Consider the following 22,107-nt stretch of genomic DNA (forward strand, 5'->3'; position numbering starts at 1 on the left):
AATTGCCGTCTAGATATTCATTGCAACCGAACAACGGACGAATTGTTGGCACCGCATTGCCGCCTGCTATGCAACGCCCAAACACCGTATCGGAAGCATCCGACGTCCCGGTAGGCCGTAGTAGGAGATGTCGGGATGATTCCGCCAGCCTTTACCTGTCTTGGCCACACGCCAGCCAAGCCGTAAGACTTGTGTGAGTTTAAATGTATTGCAGTGGTATGGATTGGGCTAATCACGATGAAGACGCCGCTGACGTTTGCGACTCGGACGAGCCAGCTCGCGTGGTGGACTTTCTCCAAGGGGTACCGGCTTCCAGCAACAAAATAGCCACCAAGGTTGGCTAACCTCAAACGCGTGTGTATTCATAAGCAGTGGATTAATTGATTATCAAACTACGGCATCAACTATCAACTACGCAGCAATGCCGCTCCTCATTAATGCGCTGAGCTGAGACAAGTATACTACATGTCCGTCATTAGTGCTCAACTGATTGCATCGTCGCCAAACCCAACGCCAGATCCCAGAGAGTTGAAAAGCGCCTCAATCATATCCGTATCAATTGTTTCAGCAAATGTACTGTTTATGCTTGTAAAGTTGTCCCCATTCATGCCCAATTCACCAGCCTCGTTGGCGGCGTCTACCGGCTGACTGGTAGCAGGAACATTGTCGATATCCGAGGCATTAACTATACACCGTGTTAGATAGCATACGCATTTAAACATTGGTTAACAAACCTATGCTGCAAGTCACCATGCCTTCGTACAGCCGCCGCAGCAAGTGTAGCGACTTCTGGACAGAAAAGCTCGTCGTCGAGATGCTCGCTAAGATAGTCTGGCATTTTTGCCACGACTGCACCACAGCACCGATATCGAGTAGGCTGCGAACTGGAGGACAGGAAAGAGCAAGAATAAATACGAATCCGCAAGTGAAGGAGTCTGATTAAGCGCGTAAGTGACTGAACGTCCATGTTACACAGCTGGTCACTTACAGAGTGCGTTCCACCACCAGGATGTGGTGTGGTGCGTCAGGAAGCTTTCATGAGTCAAGGAAACAAGCTGCATAGAATATGCAACGCAATGTTTGCAGCACTCTGACGCAAATGAGGACTGGATGAGGCTTGAAAAACCGCGATTCAGGAGCGACGATGAAGCGCCTGCACCGTTCTGTGTCGGATGGGTCATCGCATGATTCACAGATGACCAGAATTGAGACAAAAATGGCCGGTACAGCATTAACCGCACGTACAGGAATCTGACGGAAGGTTGCTAGTCAGCGTCCATATACTCGGTGGGAGATGCTGGAGTTGTGCTCACCGTCCATGAAGAACGTTCTTCTGCATTTGGAAATGCGAGGGCGCATGATTTGCAGTTGGCTGTGGCCTGGCGTTGTCATACCCCCCTGTCCAGCTTAGGAAGTGCGGAAGATACTGTTCAAAGCGAGAGAGGTGCGCATCCAATTGTATGGTCGAATCAAGTCTGCCGTGATGCCCATCGCCGCATCTACCGATACCGTAGTGGGAGTCTCGCTGGTGCTTGTCTCGCCAGGGCTGATATTGATATATCGTGCGTAGAATCTCTTCCAGAATCTGGCTAAGGCGAAACATTTCCACGAAGAAACGTACATCCTCATCCTCGGTTGAGCGCTCAAAGTGGACATTCTCGTTCCACCCAAGGTATGATGTTGCAGACCTGAAGTCAGGAATGGTGGAGGTCATGGGTGGTCTGCCAAACGTCATGCTAACATTCCTATTTGACTCATATTAGTGGGATAAAGATGTAGCCATGCTAGTACGTGTTGATAGTCGAGCAAAATCGCTTACATGTCGAGAATCACACAGCAATACCACGTCCTCCTTCTCACCTCCGCCTCCAGCGAACCGCCCTTGCCATCCTCATCATCAATGTGCAGCCCTACACCTTGGGCAAGCCTGCAGGCGATGCCAACGCTGTTCCAGCAGCGGTTGGGAAACGCAGTGCTCTGGAGATAGAGCGATACGATGAGCAGCGCCTGCACGACGCTAAGACTGTTATGCTCGATGAGCGCGATGCCAAGGAATGTCTTGGATTTTTGAAAGAACATGTCCGACGCGGGCTCCCTCTCCGCAGAAGGAAGGTCGGAGAAGTGGCAAGCCAAGGCGAACATGGCGTTGAGGGCGCAGTGGAACACCATGGTGTCCGAGCCGCAGTTGAGGGAATTCCCCAGCCCAGTATCCCGAGGGCTTGCCGCGCTTGCAGGGGAGGTCGGCTCTGCTTCCCATAGCTTGCTAAAGGCAGCTTCAAAGGTGGCCCTGTCAAAAAAAGGATACAGATGATAGACTCTTTTGAAAAAGGAGCTGATCAAATGATCCGCCAAAGACCGCGGCGGCAACGACAAGGAGTATGCAGCATGTCCATTGCGAGGGAATATTGCTGCTTGCTGCGGTCGTGACACTGGTGTACCAAGACGACCTCCAAGATGACCGGCATTGTTCCGATTAGGCATACCGGAAGAGGGAGACCGGCCAAGGCTCTTGCAAGCCTCCCTGATGAATGCCGCTGCCGAAGAGGTGCCGTAAAAGGTATGATCCTCGGCGCCTTGCTTGTCTGTCAGGCCGGTCTCGGATACGACAGTGCCCATGGCTGTCACCTCAGCCTCCTCGCGTGGCTGCTGGGATGGTGTCAGAGGCTGTCGGAGATGGATCCCGTCTAAACCTCGACGCTGCCCTGCTGGCGACGGGCTTGGAGCCGACGGCGCAGCAGGCACTGGGGAAGGCTGCTGGTAAGTCTCATTCCACTGACTTCTGTAGGCATTTCGGGGCTGGCTGCCAACGAAAGAGTCTGTCGCAACGGGAGGAGAAGCCGGCAGGCGACGGGTTGGCGGGTCTGATAATAACAGAGTCTCGTGTGTGTTTTGGGTACCGCTGCTGCTGTTTCGGATGATATCTTCCAGCTCTTTGACGCGGCCCTGGAGTTCTGTTATGTATCTAGAGGCCGTGTCAGAGACGTCGCAAGCGCACTTACTGCCTGTACTGTACTTACGTAGACTGGGCCCCAGCGGTAGATTCATGCCTATACACGCACTCCTCCCGCGCAAGCCCACGCCGCTGACATCGCGTGCACGTTGGCCTGGCACCATCGCAGCGAGACTTGCGGTTGCGACACGGCTCGCAAGCAAGAGGGATCTTTGCGCGCGGGCGACGGCTGTTGTGTCGGGAGCTTCCGCCTCGGCCGGGCGACATGTCTGCTGGTTCTGTATCCATCGTTGCACCGAGCGCAGGTACTTTATTTCGTCGGGACAATTGCTATTGCTTCGGAATGATTGCGAAGCCATGTACAGATTGGCCCGAGGCTGTATGATTCCTGTCTGAGAGCTTGGCTCATTCGATGTCGGAGCCAGTACATTGGCCGTCGGAATGGGTTCCGACGTGGCGACTTGGTCCGATCGGAACTGAAGCGGCGTGTTCGGGAGGGGGGGGGGTTGGCAGCTCAACAGCGGCAGGGTTAGGGTTGGGTTAGGGTTGAGCTACCAAACCTTGACACGGCAATCGGACGCTGCCCATTCTTCCTCTCATGCACCCAAGGACCAGTCGGCGCGATTCCGACCTCCGCTTCAGTATTGTACTCGTCGATTTCCTCGAGGAATAGTCTCGAAACAAAAAAGAAATGGCGTCTTTATTTACAGCATTTTACCGTTTAAAGGCAACTGTTGCTTTCGTTCAACTAGGCCGAGCTTCTTTCCCTTGGTTGTTAGCTGTATACCTGTTTCTCGAAGCTAATAACATGTCAACATGCTCGGCCAGGCTGTCAAGTTCGAGTTGCTAGCCAGCTGGAAACCGCAATATACAGCAATATGGGCTGCGATTATTACCACCGCCGGCATTGCTACGCTACTCGCGTTGCTGGCCTCGTACTTGAAGCCTGCCGGAAAACGAAGAGGCACGTCGGGCAGGAAGTCGAAACTGCCACCTGGTCCACGCGGGTTGCCTATTATAGGATCCATGCACAATCTGGCAACGGCCAGGCATGACCCGGATCATACATACGTGAGTTTCTTCATCATCCTCATGGCCATCCATTTGCTCATTGGTGATAAGCTACGATCGTTGGCCAACTACGGAGAAATGGCCACAGTCCACATCGGCGCCAAATCCTGGATCTTCCTAAACAGTCACCGTGTCGTGTCCGAAATCATCGCCAAGCGCGGCAGCGCCACCAACACGCGATCCCCCATGCCCATTGCCAGCGGCATTGTAAGCAAAAACGGCCGCTCGCTCGTGTTGCCGCAAGAGCAGTGGATGGAACGTCGCCGCGTCATGCACAGCCTTCTCAACGGCAGTTCGCTACACCAATACGGCGAATGGCAGGAACTCGAAAGCACGCAGATGATGGCCGAGTACCTTTTCAAACCGCAGCTCTGGTACAAGCACCACTACCGGTACGCCAACTCGGTGATCCACCGCATCGCTCTCGGTGAGCGCCTGAACAAATCGACGCAAGAGCTGGCAGACCTGCAAAACTGCGTCACCTTCTTCGTGGGAAGCATCGGTGCCAGCGTCGTTGACTGGTTCCCGCAGCTGACAACCCTACCGAGGCCGCTGCAGCTCTGGCAACCGCACTGGCAGAGGCTGGCCGACTGGAACTACGACGTCTACAGCAAGTGGTGGGTGCCTGTACGGGAGCAAGTGAAGGATGGGACCGCGCCGCCGTCGTTTGCGCGCGATGTGCTGCTGAATGAAGATACAAAGTTCAAAGGGAGTGACGATGACGCAATGTATGTGGCCATGCAGCTCATCGAGGCAGGAAGCGATACCACGCGCGAGGCGCTCAACATCATGGTCATGGCTGCAGTGGAATATCCCGAGCCGTTCCACAAGGCAAGGGATGAGGTTGATCGCGTCTGTGGCACGGCGGATGAAGCGCGTCTGCCTCAGCTGTCGGATATGGACAGTTTGCGGTACATCTGCGCCATGGCCAAGGAGGTGCTGCGGTGGAGACCCATTTTCATCCTAACTCCAGAACACACTTCGACGCAGGATATTGAGTTTGAGGAATACTACTTCCCCGCGGGCACTGGATTTGTCATCAATGAGGTTCCTGTTGGAAATGAGTGTGAGCATCCAGAGGCCTTCTACCCAGAGAGGTGGATGGACGGCAAGGAGACGGACATTGCGCATGGTCTGTGGCAGTTTGGTGGGGGGCGTCGCATCTGCGTCGGCTATCGTCTGGCACAGAGGAGCTTGTTTTTGAATATAGCAAGACTTGTCCAGTGTATCGACTACGAACCGGTGAGTTACATCCAGTGCAAGGTACTGAGTGGCTGCGTCGCTAATGGCAGTTATTCTAGTATGGACCCTATAATTCGAAATGCCTGTATTTAGAGTCACTTGACGAGCCGTTTCCTGTCACGGCTTCGTTCAGGGGTGAGGAGTACGAGAATCTGGTAAAGCGCGAGGCTACTAGACTGCACGTTCTTGAAGATGCAAAGCTCAATCGGCAGTAAAGCATACGGCTGTTGACTGGAAATTATAGATATTTGTTGGAGATTGGATAAACGTCTTTACTTCATATATTTCAAATGCAATCTCGAGTCACTATCTGGTCGAAACAGTTCAGTTGGAACCTGTTACTCGGCCTACCGCCTCAGCCACGTGATCATGGCATTTGTTGCCTCTCCCGGGCTCCTTATCATGCCCTCCAGTAGAATGAAATCATGCGCCTGCTTCTCGAACTTGTCAAGCTGCACGTCCAGCGTGGGCGCGCGTCGCTCAGCCTCCAGCGCGAGAGCCACGATTTGGTCACGCAGCACCTCGTACTGGCCCACGGATACATAAATACGGGCTATAACATCCGGAAGGCGCGACAGAAAAGAGCATCCATCCTTGTCAAACGGGAAAGCACCCTCTCGCTCTTCCACTGTGGCACGCCTTGGCGATTGACCAACCTCACCCAAGATGGCATGTACAGAAGTCTGCACGATACTCGCCGAGAGTATGTCAATGCCATGACTCTTGCGGAACGACGCGTCGCCTGTCTTCATACTCAGCCACGGTGAGACCATGAACGCGGCCTGAAACGGTTCTGCCAGCCGGACAGCATGTACCCCCGGATGCGGATCGATGAGGTGAGCGAGCAGCTGCATAGTCAAGTTGCCGCCTGCCGAGTCGCCTCCACAGATGATGTTGCGCGGCAGCACCCCCGTAGACAGAATGTGCGCGAGGCCAGACGCAGCTTGCGTGAGCTGGACGGGGAATGCTGCGCTGGGGCAGAGCGTGTACTCGAGAATAGCGACTGCTGTCTCCACGCCTGCTTCGAACTGGGTGGTCACAAAGACCTCCCAGCACCATTCCAAATGTCCTGGTGATAGTGGAACGAGGTATCCTCCCCCGTGGAGGAAGAGCACGACGCGTTGGGCGGTTTGTCTGTTGCCGAGCCACAGCAATGCAGAGCCGTCGTCATCCAAAACCTCGATGTCAACGCTGCAACGTGTCGCGCGCTCACTTTTTGTAGATTTAAGCAGCCTGGCCTGTTTCCGCTGGACCCATGACTGGTAAGTCGCTCTGGTTGACTTGCTGAGATGTTGGATATGTCGTGCCTCTAGGGTATCAAGCACCACGCGAAAGACTGCGCCGGTCAAGAACAGCCTCAGTGGCAGACGGTGTATCAGTGCATTTAAAAGGGTCCTTGATAGTTCAATGGTCAGACGTAGCGGCACTATAACCACTGTGTTAGCATTCAAATGCGGAGTGCTGGGAAAATAGGAGTGTCTTACCGATGCAAAGCAACAGTAGCACAAGTCTAGCTCGTTCGTGAACCGTAAGACGAGAGCTAAATGGATAAGCCATATTTTGCAGTACTCTAGAACAAGGGAAGTCATTCGATAACAGCATAAAAAAATCTAGCCGTAGGTTTGTGTTGCTTCCCTTGGTTGTTCGTCAACACTAGCTATACCATTCAGTCCAGGCTAGAGTCGGAGCCCGTTCCGACGATTGCAACACCATGTCGGAATGACTCCGAATACCCATAACGAAACGATATATTTTAACATGAGATTAGATTAGATATATTCTGATTGTTCTCAGTCAATTGCTGGAATTTCTGCAATACTCAAAAATGGCATTTCCAAGAGAGGGCTTTGTCATCGACTATGTTGCCCGTATTCTCCGGAGCTCTCTACTTCACCCTCACCTCATTCTGCCTACCGCAGTGCTTATATCGTGCGCCAAGCTAGAATTCTTCCCAACTCCGATACCTCGTTTTCCATTACTGGAGTGGCTGATATATACGCTTGCCGCGCTTACGCTGCTTCTAAGCGCAACAGAATACCTCAACGACGGCGCAGCCAACAACTGGACACCATCGGCCACCATCAACTGGAAAGACGAAGTCATCGTCGTGACCGGCGGCAGCAGCGGCATCGGTGCCAGCCTCATACTCCGTCTTCACGCAGAAAGACCACAGAGCACCATCGCTGTCGTCGATTATATGCCTCCGACATGGACGCTTCCTCCTGGTGCCCGGATCCATTTCTACCAATGCGACCTTAGCGACGCATCTCTCATCAAAGACCTCTGCCACCGCATACGTGCAGACATCGGGCACCCAACGATGCTCATCAACAACGCAGGCATATGCCGAGGCTCTACCGTAGCCGACGGCTCGTACAGCGACGTCACGCTGACCATCAACACGAACCTCGTCGCCCCGTTCCTGCTCTGCAAGGAGTTTCTGCCCGAGATGATTCGAAGGGATCACGGCCACATTGTCAACGTTGCGTCCATGAGCGCGCTGCTGCCTCCTGGCAAGATTGCCGACTATGCTGCGACCAAGGCAGGCTTGATCGCCCTACATGAGGTAGTCCCGGGTTGCGTGTGTCTAATATTTTTTTTTCCAGAGGCGGCTAACAAACAGTCTCTCTATGTGCAGGCCCTCCAGCTGGAACTCCGCCACGACCATCCCGCGCCGCGGGTTCGCCTTTCGCTTGCCATCTTCAGCTTTATCAAGACGCCGCTCTTCAAAGGCGAGACGAGGCAGCTGCACTTTTTGTTTCCGCTATTGGACGTCGAGACTGTCAGCCAAGCCATTGCTGGCGCGCTGTACAGCGGCCGTAGTCGCACGATATATCTGCCTGGCATGATGCGATGGGTTGCTATCCTGGTGAGATACAGTAGGTGTTATGGTGACTCGCGCAAGACGGCTAACTAGATAATGCAGAGAGGTGGCCCCGAATGGATGTGGCATCTGATTCGAGATAGTACGAAAGACTTGGGCGTGGACTTCAATGGTAGACAAAGAGTTGATCCGATTTCGGGCAAGTTGGTCGCTGTTATACGACATGAAAACTGACTTCTATCTCTTGCCACCTTTAACCCTTTGCTTAGGCTCTAACAAGTCTTCAGCTTGGCGAGGCTCATGCCGGCTCTAGGAGCTTCACGAAGCCGCTCCCTAAGTCCTATAAGACTCTAGCTAAGGCTACCTAAGTAGCTCTAGGCTACATCTAATTAATACAAAATATTAACCTAGACGTAGTGTGTCTATAGTGAGGTGTAAAAATATAGTGTTTAGGGATAGAGTAGTTAGCTTATTTAGCTATAACTTTACTTATTCCCCTAGCTATACTTTCTTTACTTTTAAGAATTTTCTATTCTTTTTCAACTTCCTTAGATTTTAGAGATTTTAAAGTATATAGCTAGTTATAGTACTCTCTTCTATATACTTTATAGTAACTAAACTTTTTAGAGAGTAGTATAATAAAGAAGGGCCGAATTATTATAAATACTATAATATATATATAGGGCTAGACTTAAAGAATAAAGCTAGATATATATAATAGTAGCTTAATCCCTAGTCTATAGTTAGTCTATTTCTTAAGAAAAGAGTTAGTTTAAATATACACAGTACTAAAATTATCGCAACTCGAGGGATCAGACCTGCCGTGTATGCTATGCGGGCTCTGAACAATGACCAGTACATGATCAAATGCCATGAAATCATGGCAAGAGCCTGTACCGTCTATCTTATGTTTGATACTTCGTCCGTGTCAAAGCGAGGAGCATTCTATGATTACTTTGCCAGCTGGTGGGGGCACCACGCGGAAAAAGCGCTGAACAACGAATTGGACCTTGCTACGGAAGAAATTATCGTGAAACTTTTCGTCTCTTGAAGGCGCGTGGTGGCGTTTGTTGACTGGCAGTTCATCTCGTCTCTTTCAGAAGCATTTTCCAAGAAACAGGGCTGCACAGATTGAAATCGTAAATCCCATTCATATACAACGATTATAACGCTGCAGTTGGTGAGGGATAAGGAGGAATTATTGTGCTGTTAATGTCGGGCGCAGGGCCAGCTGCTTTCCTCGACGATAGACGCCCAATTTGGCGCAGAGAACTTTGGAACTGAATGGAGAGACAACTATGAGCACTCTGCCTTTCATATCACCACCTGGCTTTTGTAATCATCCTCTCCTCACTCGACGCGTGGCAAGATGGTGGCGAGTGTGCTTTGCGCGTCGGTTTCGTAAGCCTTGATCTAGGATGTGGAAATGCGGGTGCTTCATCTAGCGGAGTGGTTGGTAGAGACGGTGTATATATAACGGTTCACAGCTTTCGAAACTACATCTGTAATTGTGGCCTATCTCATCGAAACATTATTTGGTCGGAGCATCTCCATCGTTACCCACATCCGCGGACACCAAAGCTGAAGCAAATGTGAACGACCTCCAATACCGACTAGAACTTCCCGGACCAGTATACTCTTTCCAACGAATTCAGTTAAACCGAGGTATTCACCCCGCAGCAGTGATTATGACGGCTTCTGAGAAGATCAGAGCACGAGCTCTACACCTAGCTGATTCTACCATTTTGTAGTGCTTGACCGCTTTTTGTACTAACTACGACGTGACTGCATTCACGCTTCTTCAACTGTGGCATCCCTAGTGCTACTTGTAATTCTCAGTCAAGCTGCATATGCTTTAACAAAAATAATCTGACTCGTCTTGCTGCTGGCGCAAATCTCTACACATTGCCACCATTATGCAACTATAATCCTGTCAGCTTCCATTGCCACGATTGTTTTAGGGAACACGAACCATTCGATGCAGTTTGTAAACAGTCGTCGGGCCTACCTGGTCATACTGGCCTTGACATAGGTACAACCACCACGCAGCAGGGCCATTTGGTTCGCGATAATACCCATAGTCATGCAGCCACCTCACATTTTAGCCAGTTAAAAGACCAGTTTGGCTCTTCTTTTTGATGCATCTTTATTTGTCACTCATCCTATGATCGGGTCGACCACCCAGCTCCACCACCACAGCAATGTCCGAGGTACCGCAAACTGTGAAGTACAGCAACGGAAACCAACAATCTTGCAGAGCAAACAGCAAACAGATGACCAAGCGGGGAATGACATGGTAGTAGACTCCAACTCTGCAGCATAGGCTGTTGAAAATAATTAGTCTACGGATTCTGGCTGCTGACTTCTACCGGCTGCGTGGTGGCTGCAGAGAAGCAAGGAATCAGGGGTTATATACAGTTTTTGACAAGAGCCTGGTACATACGACCATAGATAACAGAGAATTCGGGGTCCCGTCTGCTCCCCCATAGACAAGCTGTTAATCGGCAGATTAGTAGTTGGGTCGGTGACGACCAGCGAACACCGGCTGTTGTATGTTTTCTTTTTGATTGTGTTTGGGCTTTATCCTCTCTTTTTATCTCGCCGTCTTTCTCGTTTGTGACAGGTGTTTACCAAGCCGCGTTGAATGTCTGGCGAGGAACCATCTTGGGTGGACGTGTTGCCCTGGTTGAGAAGATAGCGTAGAATATCACCACTAAGCTCTTGATCAACGCCACAGAATAGTCTCATGTAGGGAGCCCACTGTAGTCATCCTAGCAGAAGCAGCGTATCGTCAACGGCGGCAGGTCCGAGACCCCAAGAACCACCCAGTACGAATCCATTTCCGCCACGCTCTCCTCGCCGCCTGTCAAGTCCGCCGGGACCTCTCTCCGCAGCGCCTCCGCCGGCAGCTCCGCCCAACAGGCCTCCTCGAACCGCAGCGTCACGGCCAGCTCCTCCTGCACCCACGGCATGAACATGCTCCTCGGCAGCGCCAACCTAAACTCGCTCAGCTGGGGCATCCGCAGCACCTCCGCCAGCACCATCCGCGCCAGCCCCTCGACTCGCGCGTGTACCGCCGGGCACCGCGCCCCGTACGCCCGCCACACCGCGCCACTATCCTCCCCGAAGTCACCGCACTGCAGGGAGAGGTGCAGCCGGCGGACACTCGGCAGCGTGGACGGCAGCCGCGCGAGCAGCCGCAGCAGGCCCTCCATGAAGTCGTACTCCTCCGGGTGGTCGCCGGGGCGCGGCCGCGGCCGGGGGTGAGCGGGTAGCCAGCCGAGGTCCCAGAAGAGCGCCACGGAGACGAGGCTTTCCAGGGTGGATGGAGGGAGCAGCGCGGGCAGCCGCGCGAACATGAACGTGCCGTGCAGGCGCACCGTGCTGGCGCCGAGAAGCACGGGGAAGCCCTCGCGGTATGCCTCCCGGCAGGTCAGGAGCCAGCCGAGCGCGCCGAGGCGGCACGACTCCGGGGCGCCGGGGTGGCCACAGCTCTCGCCGGCGACGCAGTAGTCGCGGTCACCGCCGAAGCCCGAAGACAGCGCCGTGCCCCAGAGTCCGGGGGCGAGGCTGCAGTGCGAGTGGCAGCGGGAGCTGCGCCAGCGCCAGAAGGGACGCGCGTCCGGGTCGAACGCGTGGCGCCCGGGGTGGCCCGCATAGTTAGCGGCGGCCACGGGCCCGCGGCGGGCGTTCCTGCGGGGGCGGCGCGGAGGCCGTTCGAGGGACAGATGCATGTGCACGACGAGGTCGCCAAAGGCGGCTACGAGGATGAGGTGCCGGAGCTCGGCGGGGAGTCGCGTGAAGAGCGGGGAGGAAGCGGTGGCGGAGGGGAGAGGGGCAGCGACAACAGCGGAGGGAGCGCACGGAGGGAGCGGCGGATAGCGGGGGGTGCGGTCGGCGGGAGGTCGGGGGTCGGAGCTGAGGCCGGGGATTTGAGAGCGGATGCTGCGCAGGGCGGCGCCGAGCGAGGGCATGGCGGGCGGAGGGGCGGGCGCAAAGGGGCCGGGTTGATGGTGGGGGGAGATGAAGGTGATGAACTTGTTTATGAGGCTTTAGATATTGATGTTAAGAGGATATGCCGCTTTGCAGCGGTCGTGGTGAGACGAGGCTAGGCGAGGCTGGGGCGACTGTGGTAGCCTCGTCTCGGCGTATTCATAATAACTTTGGGTGAGTCTCTGTCTGTGCCGAACAAGAATGATGAGTGAAGGCCATAGAGAATTCTGCGGATGCGCAAACCAATTTCCGTGGGATTGATTATTTATTATTCGCGGCTGAATCGCCCACGACCCTTACTTGTCGCATTCGCGGTACAGATCCGTATCGGGTAGGTTGTGGTGCTAAGCCACACTCAGCCACTGGCTGTCGGTGATGAATTGGTCGGCTGACAACCTCTGTTGTGTAAATATTAGGACTGAGATACTCTTGAAGACACCATCGCCTTCATCAAAACAAATGTCCCTTTTGTCCCGTTTCCCGTACCGAGACGTGGTGGCTCAGCCTACATGCATGTGCCGCATACGCCACCGCCTTTTATAGAAAGACGCTGGCAATGCGTGAGGATATGGGCAAAAAAATTTCATCGGATGGCGCTCGTCACGCTGCTGGGTTTGTATGACGGGGGCCGCGCTCTTCCGGGGGCGGCTAGCACGATTCGACAACACTCGTGGCTCTTTATCATAGGTCTTGTGTATATGTACTATCTTTCTTTGTACAGTCTTGCAACTGACAGGAGCTGTTTACGTCGACTTGAGACTCTGCTTGGACATGATCTGCGTAAACGCCGCCAGCGCCGCCTGCGGCTGGTACGCCGGCACCTCGTGGCCCGCGCCGTACACCCGCAGCCAGTTGAGGTTGCCCGACGTCTTGAACTCGCCATACTGCGTGCCGCCCACTGTATAGTTTTGGATCGCCGCCGAGACAAAGTCCTGGGGTGCGATGGACTGGACGGCGTCGTAGTTGCCCATCCAGTTGCAGATCCAGTCTGTATGAGTTAGCACCTCTCTTCGATTCGAAGTAGGGGGTTGTGTAAGACTTACCAGCATCACCAGCCCAGACCAGGACGTTGATGCCGGACTGGATGACCGAGGACAACTGCGTCAAGAACGAGCGAGCGCCTGCGTCAGATTGTTAGCATGTCAGTCTTCAACCCAAATAGTTCCAGAGTACGCACTGTCATCTCCCCCAATCGCGGACTGGCCGCACGACGAAAAGTTGGACGTTGCGCCGATGGCCTTCATCACCGACGGGCTCGTGATGTAGTCGACAAACGTGCTCGGCGGGAAGCTGTCGCTGTCCGCGCGGATGTCGTACGCGTCAAACTGCGCGAGCCCTTCCAGCGGGCTCTCCACGTACTGGCTGCAGGTGCCGCCGGCCGAGGCGCACGCGTCGTTGGTGCTCGGGTCGTCGGAGCAGCCGTCGTAGGCCGGGCTGCACTTGTTGGTCCACGCGTCGTAGTACTGCTGCGCGTCGCTGGCGCTGAGCAGCGGGCGGTACTTGTTCTGCACGGCAAAGTCGATGTATGCCTTGTACTGGTTCTCTGTGGTATTGTTAGCAGATGCCTGAGCTAGAGAAGAAGACCGGGAGAGAGAGAGAGAGAGAGAGAGAGAGAAAGAGAGACGTACTAGGGTCAATCCACCCATTATTAACACCGAGAGCAACCAGGTTAATCTTCTCGCCCGTTACCGTGCCCGCGTCAATCGCCGCGTTCTGCTGCTCAAAGTAGTACGCAAACTCCGGGCCGTAGTGCCCGCCGTACGACTCGGTGAAGAGCCCAAAGTCGCGGCTCTGGTAGTCCGGGAACTGCGTCAGGAAGGCCTGCACCATATTCCAGATAAACGGTGCGGCGTGCGGCGTAGAGTCGGCCGCGTTGACGTCGCCGTAGCTGAAGCCGGCCCCGATCGGCTGGTCGACGTAGAGCTGGGGCGGGATGGGTCAGCAAGAGGGGTTCGGGCAAGTAGAGTAAGAGGCTGTAGGAGGCTCACCATATTGGCGTACGTGTTCCACGAGTACGGGTTCAGCTTCGGCTGCGAGCCGCCGTCGTTGAAGGTGCACGGCCCGTTCTCCTGGAACAGCCCGAGCATGGAGCTGCATCCAGGGCCGCCGTTGAGCCACAGAGCAAGGGGAGCCGTCTTGGCGTCCTTGCGCGCCTCAAAGAACCACCACCACATGTTTTTGTTGTCGCCTAACCTCTGTCAGCGGTTGTGTGTGTGTGTGTGTGTGTGTGTGTGTGTGTGTGTGTGTGTGTGTATGTGTTGGTCGTTGCAACTCACCAGTCGTCTGGTATCCCGAGTACTGGTTCACACCGGGCGTCGTCTCGCAGATGCCCGAGTTGTTGACGTACTTCAGCGCCGTGCCTGTCGCCGCGTGCTCAAACACGTTGTACTCAATGTCCCCCTCGGTGCGCTTGTAGAACTTGTTGCCCGTCTCCTGCGGGAGCGCGGCGCCGAGGCCGGCCAGGGCGAGGAGGGCAAGCTGGACAGATCGCAGCATCACTTTTTCTTACTTTTAAGACTTTGGTTGGCGATTGAAGCTTGGGAAATTTGGATCTTTAGATTAAGGCACCAGCTAAATATATATAGATGCGGGCACCAAGAGATCACTATTGTCTACCCGGTTTTCTCTGTGCCGTAGTTGCCAACCATGTAACGCTGCCCACTTCGGGGAGAAGGAAAATGACAAACTTGCGTTTTGTCGTATTGCGTGTTCCTTGGAAAGCGATCGCCAACGACCAAAAACTAGCCTATCTTCTTTTAAGAAGCTTGCTGCCTTCGGAGTAGACTCCCCTGGCACCGGCCTGCCTAATCGGGCAGGTCGCCGGCACTTGCGCCCGACCGTCGTTGCACCCGGACCGCAGCGATTGTCTCTGCAAGTTGTCGTATCTAGCAGGTTTCATCGCTTGCGAAACTCGATATTGTCATTTCTCTTAGTCTTCACGTCCTGGATTTCCTCCTTGTCTTCTTCCCGTATTGGAAGCAACACTTGAACCCCGAGGATAACCTGAGCCGTTAATCAGACTGGATGGAAAGACGGCAATAGCCTGCACAATGAACCAGTAGGTGGACCACGCTAGAGTCATCGGTAACTAGATGTTTCACAGGCTGTCAACGCATCGATCCGGCTTGGCAAGCCATAGCAGTTAACAAAGACTTGACTAGTCACAATTCCCGTCTTTGGCCTGCAGGGTAATAGTACATTGTGACGAAATTCCCTAATAAAAAACAAACGTTAGTTACTTACGGATAGTCTCCTTTTGTATGACTTCAATCGGATTGCGTTTGCCCCTCCTCATACTTGGTTCGGGAACCTTCTCATTGGCCCCCGGGCGCGGCCAAGGAACCCCTGTAGATTCAGACCTCTCGTGTGCGTTTCTTATTCCTCCCCGTGAAAATGTCTTGCGGCTGTCAACTGCTGCTTCTCTTCAGACCGTTTGGAACAGAAGAGGACCGGAGCTGTTCAGCGCTGGCCCGACTTGCTTCCGCACATGCTCTGCCTCGTCGCCGCATCTGAACAAAGTGCCAGCCCCATTCTCGCTGGGAGGAGGCGCCTGGCAGCAAGGCCAGCCTTCCGCTGCCCTGCTGCTGCCCGTGTTCTCTTCTCTGATGCCTCACCAGCTGATGTTTGATATGAAATAACTTGCCGCAGCCCGAAACGTCGCAGGCCAGGCTGGGCGCTGTATGGACGGGCAGGTGTCGCCGTAGGTGCTCCGCCCGGGTAAACGTCTTGAAGCACTGCGCGCACGTGTGAATCAAGTCACCCCTCCTAAACCAAAGGACCCTGCCAGTGATGGTGACAGGCCTTGTTAACCTGTCACCGCATCCGAGCACGGCCTTGCCCGGCACGATCGCGCTGGCGGCGGCGGGTAAGGGGGGGTGCGAGGACGAGCAACGAGGCGGCTCACTGGCGCTGGAGCAGGTGCCGTCCCGGCGCTGAGGCGGCCGCGGAGGAGGAGCAAATGGCCGGCAAGAGGCCACGCATTTCGGAGGGTCGCCGCGCGAGGGGCTGGCTGAGGATGACGCGTGATGCGTGGGCAGGTCGAACGAGTTGGCAAAGTGCAGCGAGCGAGGCAGGTTCGGTGGCAGGCTTGGACTGCCCGAGGCCACCCGCGGTTGTGAGTCGTTGTCCGCGTTATTCAGGATGTCCCTGAGGCTGGGCATCTTGGGCTATATATCCCCAGAGCTGGCATTCTGGACTTGGGCAGAGAGAGATGGGTATGCAGGCCAATTACACTTGTTAAAAGTTGTCTCGAGTGGACCTTGAAGCTGTGCCAGAGCCCTGGCTGTCATTCTTGGAATGAAACATCGAGGAATCCGGGGTCACGAGGGAGAACGAGCGCTGTGGCGCATCAACGTGTCGCTCACGAAGGAAGGGCAATACACGGCCTGCAGATGAACCTGTAAGTTGCCATGTGGGTGGGCTGCTATTGTTATTGCCAATTACCATCGGTTGGCTTGGCTAGGAACATGACTGTAGACCCAGGATGTGGTTCGTTACGAGAGGAAGAACTTGTTTCGCATCATCGGGTAGGTCCATGCACGCGGATATGTACGTGAAACGTAGCTTGATAGGCTTCAGGCTGCAGCGGCGGCTGAGGGTGGTCACTGCTGCGCTGTGTCAATCAAGGCGATCGAGGCTATCTTACCTAGATCACAGTCAAGGTTGGTCTACAGTATTCGTCCATGGGGCGCGGAGCCAACCGTGATGTCGTGGCACGTAGTAGAGGCTAGACGCACCCGCGCGCTACTGCCAGATCCATGCGTATCGCAGCCGTCGCCAAAGATCAAGTCCAATCGGCGACTTTATTTGTGGCCCCAGTCATTCAACTTGCATTGAGACAAAACCTGCCTCGTGGTTCAACAGACAGGGGCTACATGTCGGTCGGTAGGCTGGGTGTGCAGCATTTGTGCTTGTCCCTCTCGTCCCAATCGCGACTTAATAACCAAGCAGTGGTGTAAACTGAGTATGAGAAAAGCACGGGATGCCTCTTATAGCCTTCCGTCCCTGCAGCGCGAGATAATTTGTGAACGCACAGCGGAAGCGCAGCCTGGTCACTTCCGACCACGCAAATGTTGGACGGCCTTATCCTGGCGGCTCGCATCCTAGGTCGAGCCACACATACGTCTTTGAGCAACAGTAGTAGGCAGGTTCTTAAAGTATCTTCGCCTGATACTTGTTGACTGGGTCCAATTTGATTCACTTCTTTTTTTAAAATTGCTGCCGGGGCAACCTCGCATCAAGGCAGAGCCTGTTCGTTTGCAACTCGCCGCTTCCAAGTCCCGTCATCAAGACCAGAGAAAAGCTTCGCGACTCAAATCATTGTGCCCATGGGAAAAGAGTGCGGAGCGCGCCACACGATTCACTCTGTTGCTTGAGAATACGTCGGCGCCCTGTCAATTCGGTTCGCTGTCGTTCCTGATCGGCTAGTTGTCGCTCTTCTAGCCATTTTTCGTCTTAGATTGCTTAAAATGTAGCTCTTCTTCCTGTGAACTGTGTTCCGCTTCGCCATTATGTAGTGATTAACGGGAAACGACAGATGTTAGTGTATGTTTGTTGCAAGCTGTAGCTTGCCGTCTTAACTCCTTAGGCTGCACTTTAATCAGGTAAGCAAACGAGTGATGACCGAGCGCTGAGATACCCTGTACAAGCATGACAAGTTGACAGCTCACGGCCACTACGACCGACCGTCAGTATTCAAGATAGGTGCACTGGGGCATCAACGAGCGTTCGTTCATCATTTGCCGGCCATACGACACGTGGCGAACCAGCCAACCATAGCATGGGCAGTCCTCGATCGTTGACGAAACCGCATTCCGGAACTTTTGCATCACGAACAAACATTGTCAGAGCCGTATCCCACGGCGAGAGACCTTTTGGTACACTAAATACGTGCAATGGAGTCCTCTGCAAGAAGAAACGCGCAAAAGTTCTCGTACGCCCGGAAGAAGGAGGGGGGGTGAGTTCTTCGGTCCTTTTTGTAAGGCGGGACACGCTACTGTATGCGGAGGAGCAAAAAGACATGCATGCACTTGTCCAAAGTACCAGCATCTGTAATGAACGGTTCGTCGGCTCGTTTGTCAGCGAACAGCCGGAGCCGAAGAAAGGCATCGTGACGCGCCGACGAATTCAGGAGACGCAACGAGGCTGCGTTTCCATGTGGTAAGTGTAACAGCATCTCCGCCAAACCTGCCAATCGCTGTGGACTCTTCCCTGGACCACGAATGGTGGCGGGTAATCAATACTTTGCCAAGCAGGAATGACGTAGTTTACGCAGCAAGTACTGCCGTAAAAGTCTCGCCTCGCAGAGTAAGCGGGCAGATGCCAAGGCCTTCTAATAGTGTTCAGTGGGCGAGTGTCAACTCATCTGAAGCGGATCAACGCTCCACCGAACAATAGTACGGACTACTCCAGGATTAACGCTCCTCTACATAGGGTTGAAAGTTGCAACCGTAAACCCCCCTTCTGTTCACGCTCAATCTCACCAAAGGCATCATCAAAGTATAGTAGAGTTCAGTTTCCCTGTGTTAGCAAGCCTTTCAGGGATCAACAATGTCTTCAAAGAGCGATTGCAACCTCTGACTGTGTTCGAACCAGTTATCCAGTTCATTTGCAGCTTGCATGGAGATCGTTTCGTGGTGGCTATTCCAATCCAGCTGCTGCAGTTGCTCGCCTGTGTCAAACGAGGAGAAACTAGTGGTGATGCCTTGGTAGACCATGTCAAAGTCCGCGTCGCGGACCATGCGACCGGTGTCTTTGCCGTTTTGATGCGATTCAACAAAATTGCGCGCGACTTCGTACATGGGCTTAAAGATGCGTAGCTGCCGTGCGCTGGCGGACGAGGAGTCTTCTGGTACAAGTTGCAGCAATTCAATAACGGAACGCAGCCTTTCAACGTGCGCTAGTTCGCGAGTCTCGAAAATTCGACAGAAAAGGACAAAGAAAGGTATGAAAGGTGATGAAAGAAATGCCCTTTAGAAGATTTGTGAGTCAAATTCCACGGCTCTGGTATTCGCGCAAAAGCTTACCACTGAAGATACATTGTTACCATATTACCCTTTGCATTTCTCGAAATTCTCAGACAGCGCTCATGCTCGTCCAAGGCTTCCTGGGCGGTGTGAACACACTCATCGCAGAATGCAAACGACGATTGTGAGCCGTTTGGAATAACGCGATAGATCAACGTAAGTGTTGCCAACAGATTGATTCTGTCTGCACCGCATAGTAGTTGGTTCATATCATCGCCGAGAGCAACGCTTCTTTCTTGGTAGAACCGTTGTTCTGAGGGCGCAACTGTATAGATTAATTGTCGAAGTTTTGTAGCGAGAGATTGCGCTCGGCTAGTGCGAGTATGCTCCGACTCGAGCAATGCGACAGGGCTGTAGAGCTCGTCGAAAATTCTCCCCTGAAGTAAAGAAAACTCAATCCATTTCCCCAGCACAGCCGAAGGGCCGATGGCTGGCACATCGTCTTGTGACGCATCTATCGGCTTTCCAAGTGTGAAGTCGCTCTTTCGAATTGTAGATGACCGCCCTAAACGAAGCGAAAGGGATTTATCCACGATCAAGATCATCCATGCAAGTCGTTTCCGTCGACGCATCTCTTGCGGCTGCTCTGGAACCAAAGCTCGTTCACGGAAAAAGCCAAGCGAATGATACATGTGCACAGCAGCTGCGATGTAGTTCCATGCAGTTAAAGTCTTTCCTCGTTCCATTGCATTGATCGCCTCTTAAGCCTTAGTATTCAGCATCTGTAACAAGCGGGAAGAAAACTCACGGCGTGATAAAACGCAAGCGCGTTGTTAAAGTCTGGTTTGAGGTTGAACGGAATACTGCAGAGAAGGGCATCGAGATTGATCTGACATTGCCTGATGTAGGGTTCAAGGACGACCTGCGCTGGTACTGTATCCCCGTCACCAGTGCATATCGGTAGCAGGCGAGACAAAGTGGAGTTGACAATTATCAGCTCCGCGTCGGAAGCTTTACCAGTGTACACTTTTGTGGTGATCTCAAGAAGCTGGCCGATAGTGTCGATATCCCACGTCCATAGAAATCTGACTGATGATGATACTATAAACAGGTAAGCATCTTCGGCTTGGAAGGTCGATTGCAAAGCGTACACCTCAGCTCCTGAATGCATGACAAGGCCATCTCCAATGGTGGCATTTTGACATTGCGGAGTTTATCGCCTGGCCTTAGTTCTTGCGGCCCTACGTTGGGCGAATAAGTATTTTGACTTTCGATCATCCGGCCAAGCGATTGTAAGTGGGCGTTTGTCTCAGGAGTATCGATACCGTGAGATAGGCTCTCTTGTGCGTAACCAGTCGCAAATGCGGACTCTACCGCCAAGACATGCTCGTCTTCGACGTCCGAGTTGGGTTCTTGAGGGATCTGCTGCGCTGTTGCGGTTGTGTCTGGTATTTGACTTGTTGCATGGATCGTAGAGTTTGGCTGTCGGTCTCTGGATGGGTGACTACCTTGACCTGCAATGAAATTGAAAATCTGATCTAGCCTTTTTGCGAGTGCATCAATCTTGTCTTCACTATCGTCTTGTCAGTCTTCAGAAAGCACCGTCTCTGACGCGATGGCTGCCTACTAAGAGTTAGAGACGAGCACTCTTCGACGTTTTCCCCTGACCCTGGCACCTGTAGGAGTGACGCAATCAGTCCCCCTACGGGCGCAGGCTGTACACGGCGTTCGTGAGTCTTTGCGGTCGCAGCGAACCTTGGCATAAATTATCAGCTTACCGAGCATTTACAACGTTTTTGTGAAAATCACAAACCTTTCGTGAGCGACATGAGCGGCACTGAAATCTATTAGAATTCAAGAACAAATGTTTGCACCAAGACCCGAGAACAAACTGCAGGAAAGGGAACTACGCTGGCGGGATGGCCATCGACGGTTTCGGAGATGCCATCGTGATCATCATCACCACTTGTTGAGTAGCCACCATCTGGTTCCTGGCCATTGATCGATTGGGACATATTCACAGCAGGGCCAACAAGGCTGCGATTCGAAATATGAACCTTTGAAGAATTGCACTGCACAAAAGTCATCTCGGCCGTCTCCCCCTCGAAACATGTGGGGATGGCCATTTGCGGTGCTGAGTCATACCGCATCCATCCACTGAAAGCCTGAGGCTCCTGTAACGGAGAGAGCATGGCGCATAGACCAAAAGCATTCCGCTGGACCAGTGTATGGCATCATGTAGTAGTTATAAATGACTTTGATTAATCAACTAATTCTATCTCTCTCGCTTCCATCATGTTTCTGAACCTGGTTCCATAAGCACCTACACCCTAAGCAATAGGTCCACCCTTTTCTTGTTGATCGGATTGTGCATCCTCTCCACCCAATAACCAGAAGAGAGCTTATAAACTGCATCAACGGCGTCGGCCACGACGGCCACCCTTGCGACGGGTTGAGTCCGAGGGAGTAGGGGTCACGTCCTCAATACGACCAATCTTCATGCCTGCACGAGCTAGAGCTCGTAAAGCAGCTTGACCTCCCGGCCCAGGTGTCTTGCTGCCGCTTCCTGAAAAAAAAAAAAAAAACAATTGTCCCGATCAGTAACTGGTGTGAACTGAAGAGCAGTACCGATCGGGGGGTCTTTTCTTACCGCCTTTGCCTCGAATTTTGACATGGAGGGCATTTATCCCTACTTGTTTGCATCGCGCCGCAGCGTCCTGTGCTGCCAGCATTGCAGCGTAGGGCGAGGATTCATCGCGATCGGCCTTGACCTTCATACCTCCAGTTATGCGGCAAATGGTCTCACGTCCGCTAATAAATCATCTCGTTAGCGGTATGGCTTTGATGCCAGGTATAGAACACACAGGCGAAATCGGGTTGATGATGCTCACCTCAGATCAGTTATGTGAATGAAGGTGTCGTTAAAAGAGGCGTAAATCCGGGCGACACCAAATCGAAGCTCTAAAATGCAGATCAGTCATCGGCCAGCTATTGTTTGTGCATGCGGGAGCATGAAATCAAAGTTGCCATACATACCATTCTCAGGCGACGGTGCAAGGCTA

General features: G+C 53.3%; 9 protein-coding genes across 9 annotated transcripts; 2 read left to right on the forward strand and 7 right to left on the reverse strand.

Moving 5' to 3' along the window:
• Positions 1–482: 482 nt before the first annotated feature.
• Positions 483–2,169, reverse strand: ISF_08868 (Transcription factor; the record flags this gene model as incomplete). The annotated part of the gene is made up of 5 exons (XM_018852471.1): positions 483–685; positions 735–935; positions 989–1,251; positions 1,314–1,745; positions 1,820–2,169. 5 exons carry the CDS (start codon positions 2,167–2,169, stop codon positions 483–485), a joined length of 1,449 nt encoding a protein of 482 aa, XP_018700307.1.
• A 1,597-nt stretch (positions 2,170–3,766) lies between these two features.
• On the forward strand, positions 3,767–5,478 carry ISF_08869 (Cytochrome P450; the record flags this gene model as incomplete). The annotated part of the gene is made up of 2 exons (XM_018852472.1): positions 3,767–5,263; positions 5,323–5,478. 2 exons carry the CDS (start codon positions 3,767–3,769, stop codon positions 5,476–5,478), a joined length of 1,653 nt encoding a protein of 550 aa, XP_018700308.1.
• A 132-nt stretch (positions 5,479–5,610) lies between these two features.
• ISF_08870 (Alpha/beta hydrolase fold-3) lies at positions 5,611–6,820 on the reverse strand (the record flags this gene model as incomplete). The annotated part of the gene is made up of 2 exons (XM_018852473.1): positions 5,611–6,689; positions 6,748–6,820. 2 exons carry the CDS (start codon positions 6,818–6,820, stop codon positions 5,611–5,613), a joined length of 1,152 nt encoding a protein of 383 aa, XP_018700309.1.
• A 268-nt stretch (positions 6,821–7,088) lies between these two features.
• ISF_08871 (NAD(P)-binding domain protein) lies at positions 7,089–8,400 on the forward strand (the record flags this gene model as incomplete). Its single annotated transcript, XM_018852474.1, has 4 exons — positions 7,089–7,844; positions 7,902–8,132; positions 8,190–8,259; positions 8,357–8,400. 4 exons carry the CDS (start codon positions 7,089–7,091, stop codon positions 8,398–8,400), a joined length of 1,101 nt encoding a protein of 366 aa, XP_018700310.1.
• Positions 8,401–10,858: 2,458 nt separating this feature from the next.
• ISF_08872 (hypothetical protein) lies at positions 10,859–12,061 on the reverse strand (the record flags this gene model as incomplete). The annotated part of the gene is made up of 1 exon (XM_018852475.1): positions 10,859–12,061. One exon carries the CDS (start codon positions 12,059–12,061, stop codon positions 10,859–10,861), a length of 1,203 nt encoding a protein of 400 aa, XP_018700311.1.
• Positions 12,062–12,823: 762 nt separating this feature from the next.
• On the reverse strand, positions 12,824–14,576 carry ISF_08873 (Peptidase S10, serine carboxypeptidase; the record flags this gene model as incomplete). The annotated part of the gene is made up of 6 exons (XM_018852476.1): positions 12,824–13,068; positions 13,124–13,201; positions 13,258–13,623; positions 13,709–14,003; positions 14,069–14,268; positions 14,357–14,576. The coding sequence occupies 6 exons, from the start codon at positions 14,574–14,576 to the stop codon at positions 12,824–12,826; spliced, it is 1,404 nt and encodes a 467-aa protein (XP_018700312.1).
• An 857-nt stretch (positions 14,577–15,433) lies between these two features.
• Positions 15,434–16,240, reverse strand: ISF_08874 (Zinc finger, C2H2-type/integrase, DNA-binding protein; the record flags this gene model as incomplete). The annotated part of the gene is made up of 2 exons (XM_018852477.1): positions 15,434–15,484; positions 15,695–16,240. The coding sequence occupies 2 exons, from the start codon at positions 16,238–16,240 to the stop codon at positions 15,434–15,436; spliced, it is 597 nt and encodes a 198-aa protein (XP_018700313.1).
• Positions 16,241–18,616: 2,376 nt separating this feature from the next.
• ISF_08875 (hypothetical protein) lies at positions 18,617–18,880 on the reverse strand (the record flags this gene model as incomplete). Its single annotated transcript, XM_018852478.1, has 1 exon — positions 18,617–18,880. The coding sequence occupies one exon, from the start codon at positions 18,878–18,880 to the stop codon at positions 18,617–18,619; it is 264 nt and encodes an 87-aa protein (XP_018700314.1).
• Positions 18,881–19,820: 940 nt separating this feature from the next.
• On the reverse strand, positions 19,821–20,242 carry ISF_08876 (hypothetical protein; the record flags this gene model as incomplete). Its single annotated transcript, XM_018852479.1, has 2 exons — positions 19,821–20,146; positions 20,197–20,242. 2 exons carry the CDS (start codon positions 20,240–20,242, stop codon positions 19,821–19,823), a joined length of 372 nt encoding a protein of 123 aa, XP_018700315.1.
• Positions 20,243–22,107: the final 1,865 nt, after the last annotated feature.

Source organism: Cordyceps fumosorosea (genome assembly GCF_001636725.1).
Source record: "Cordyceps fumosorosea ARSEF 2679 chromosome Unknown scaffold_37, whole genome shotgun sequence".
Classification (NCBI taxonomy): Eukaryota; Fungi; Ascomycota; class Sordariomycetes; order Hypocreales; family Cordycipitaceae; genus Cordyceps; species Cordyceps fumosorosea.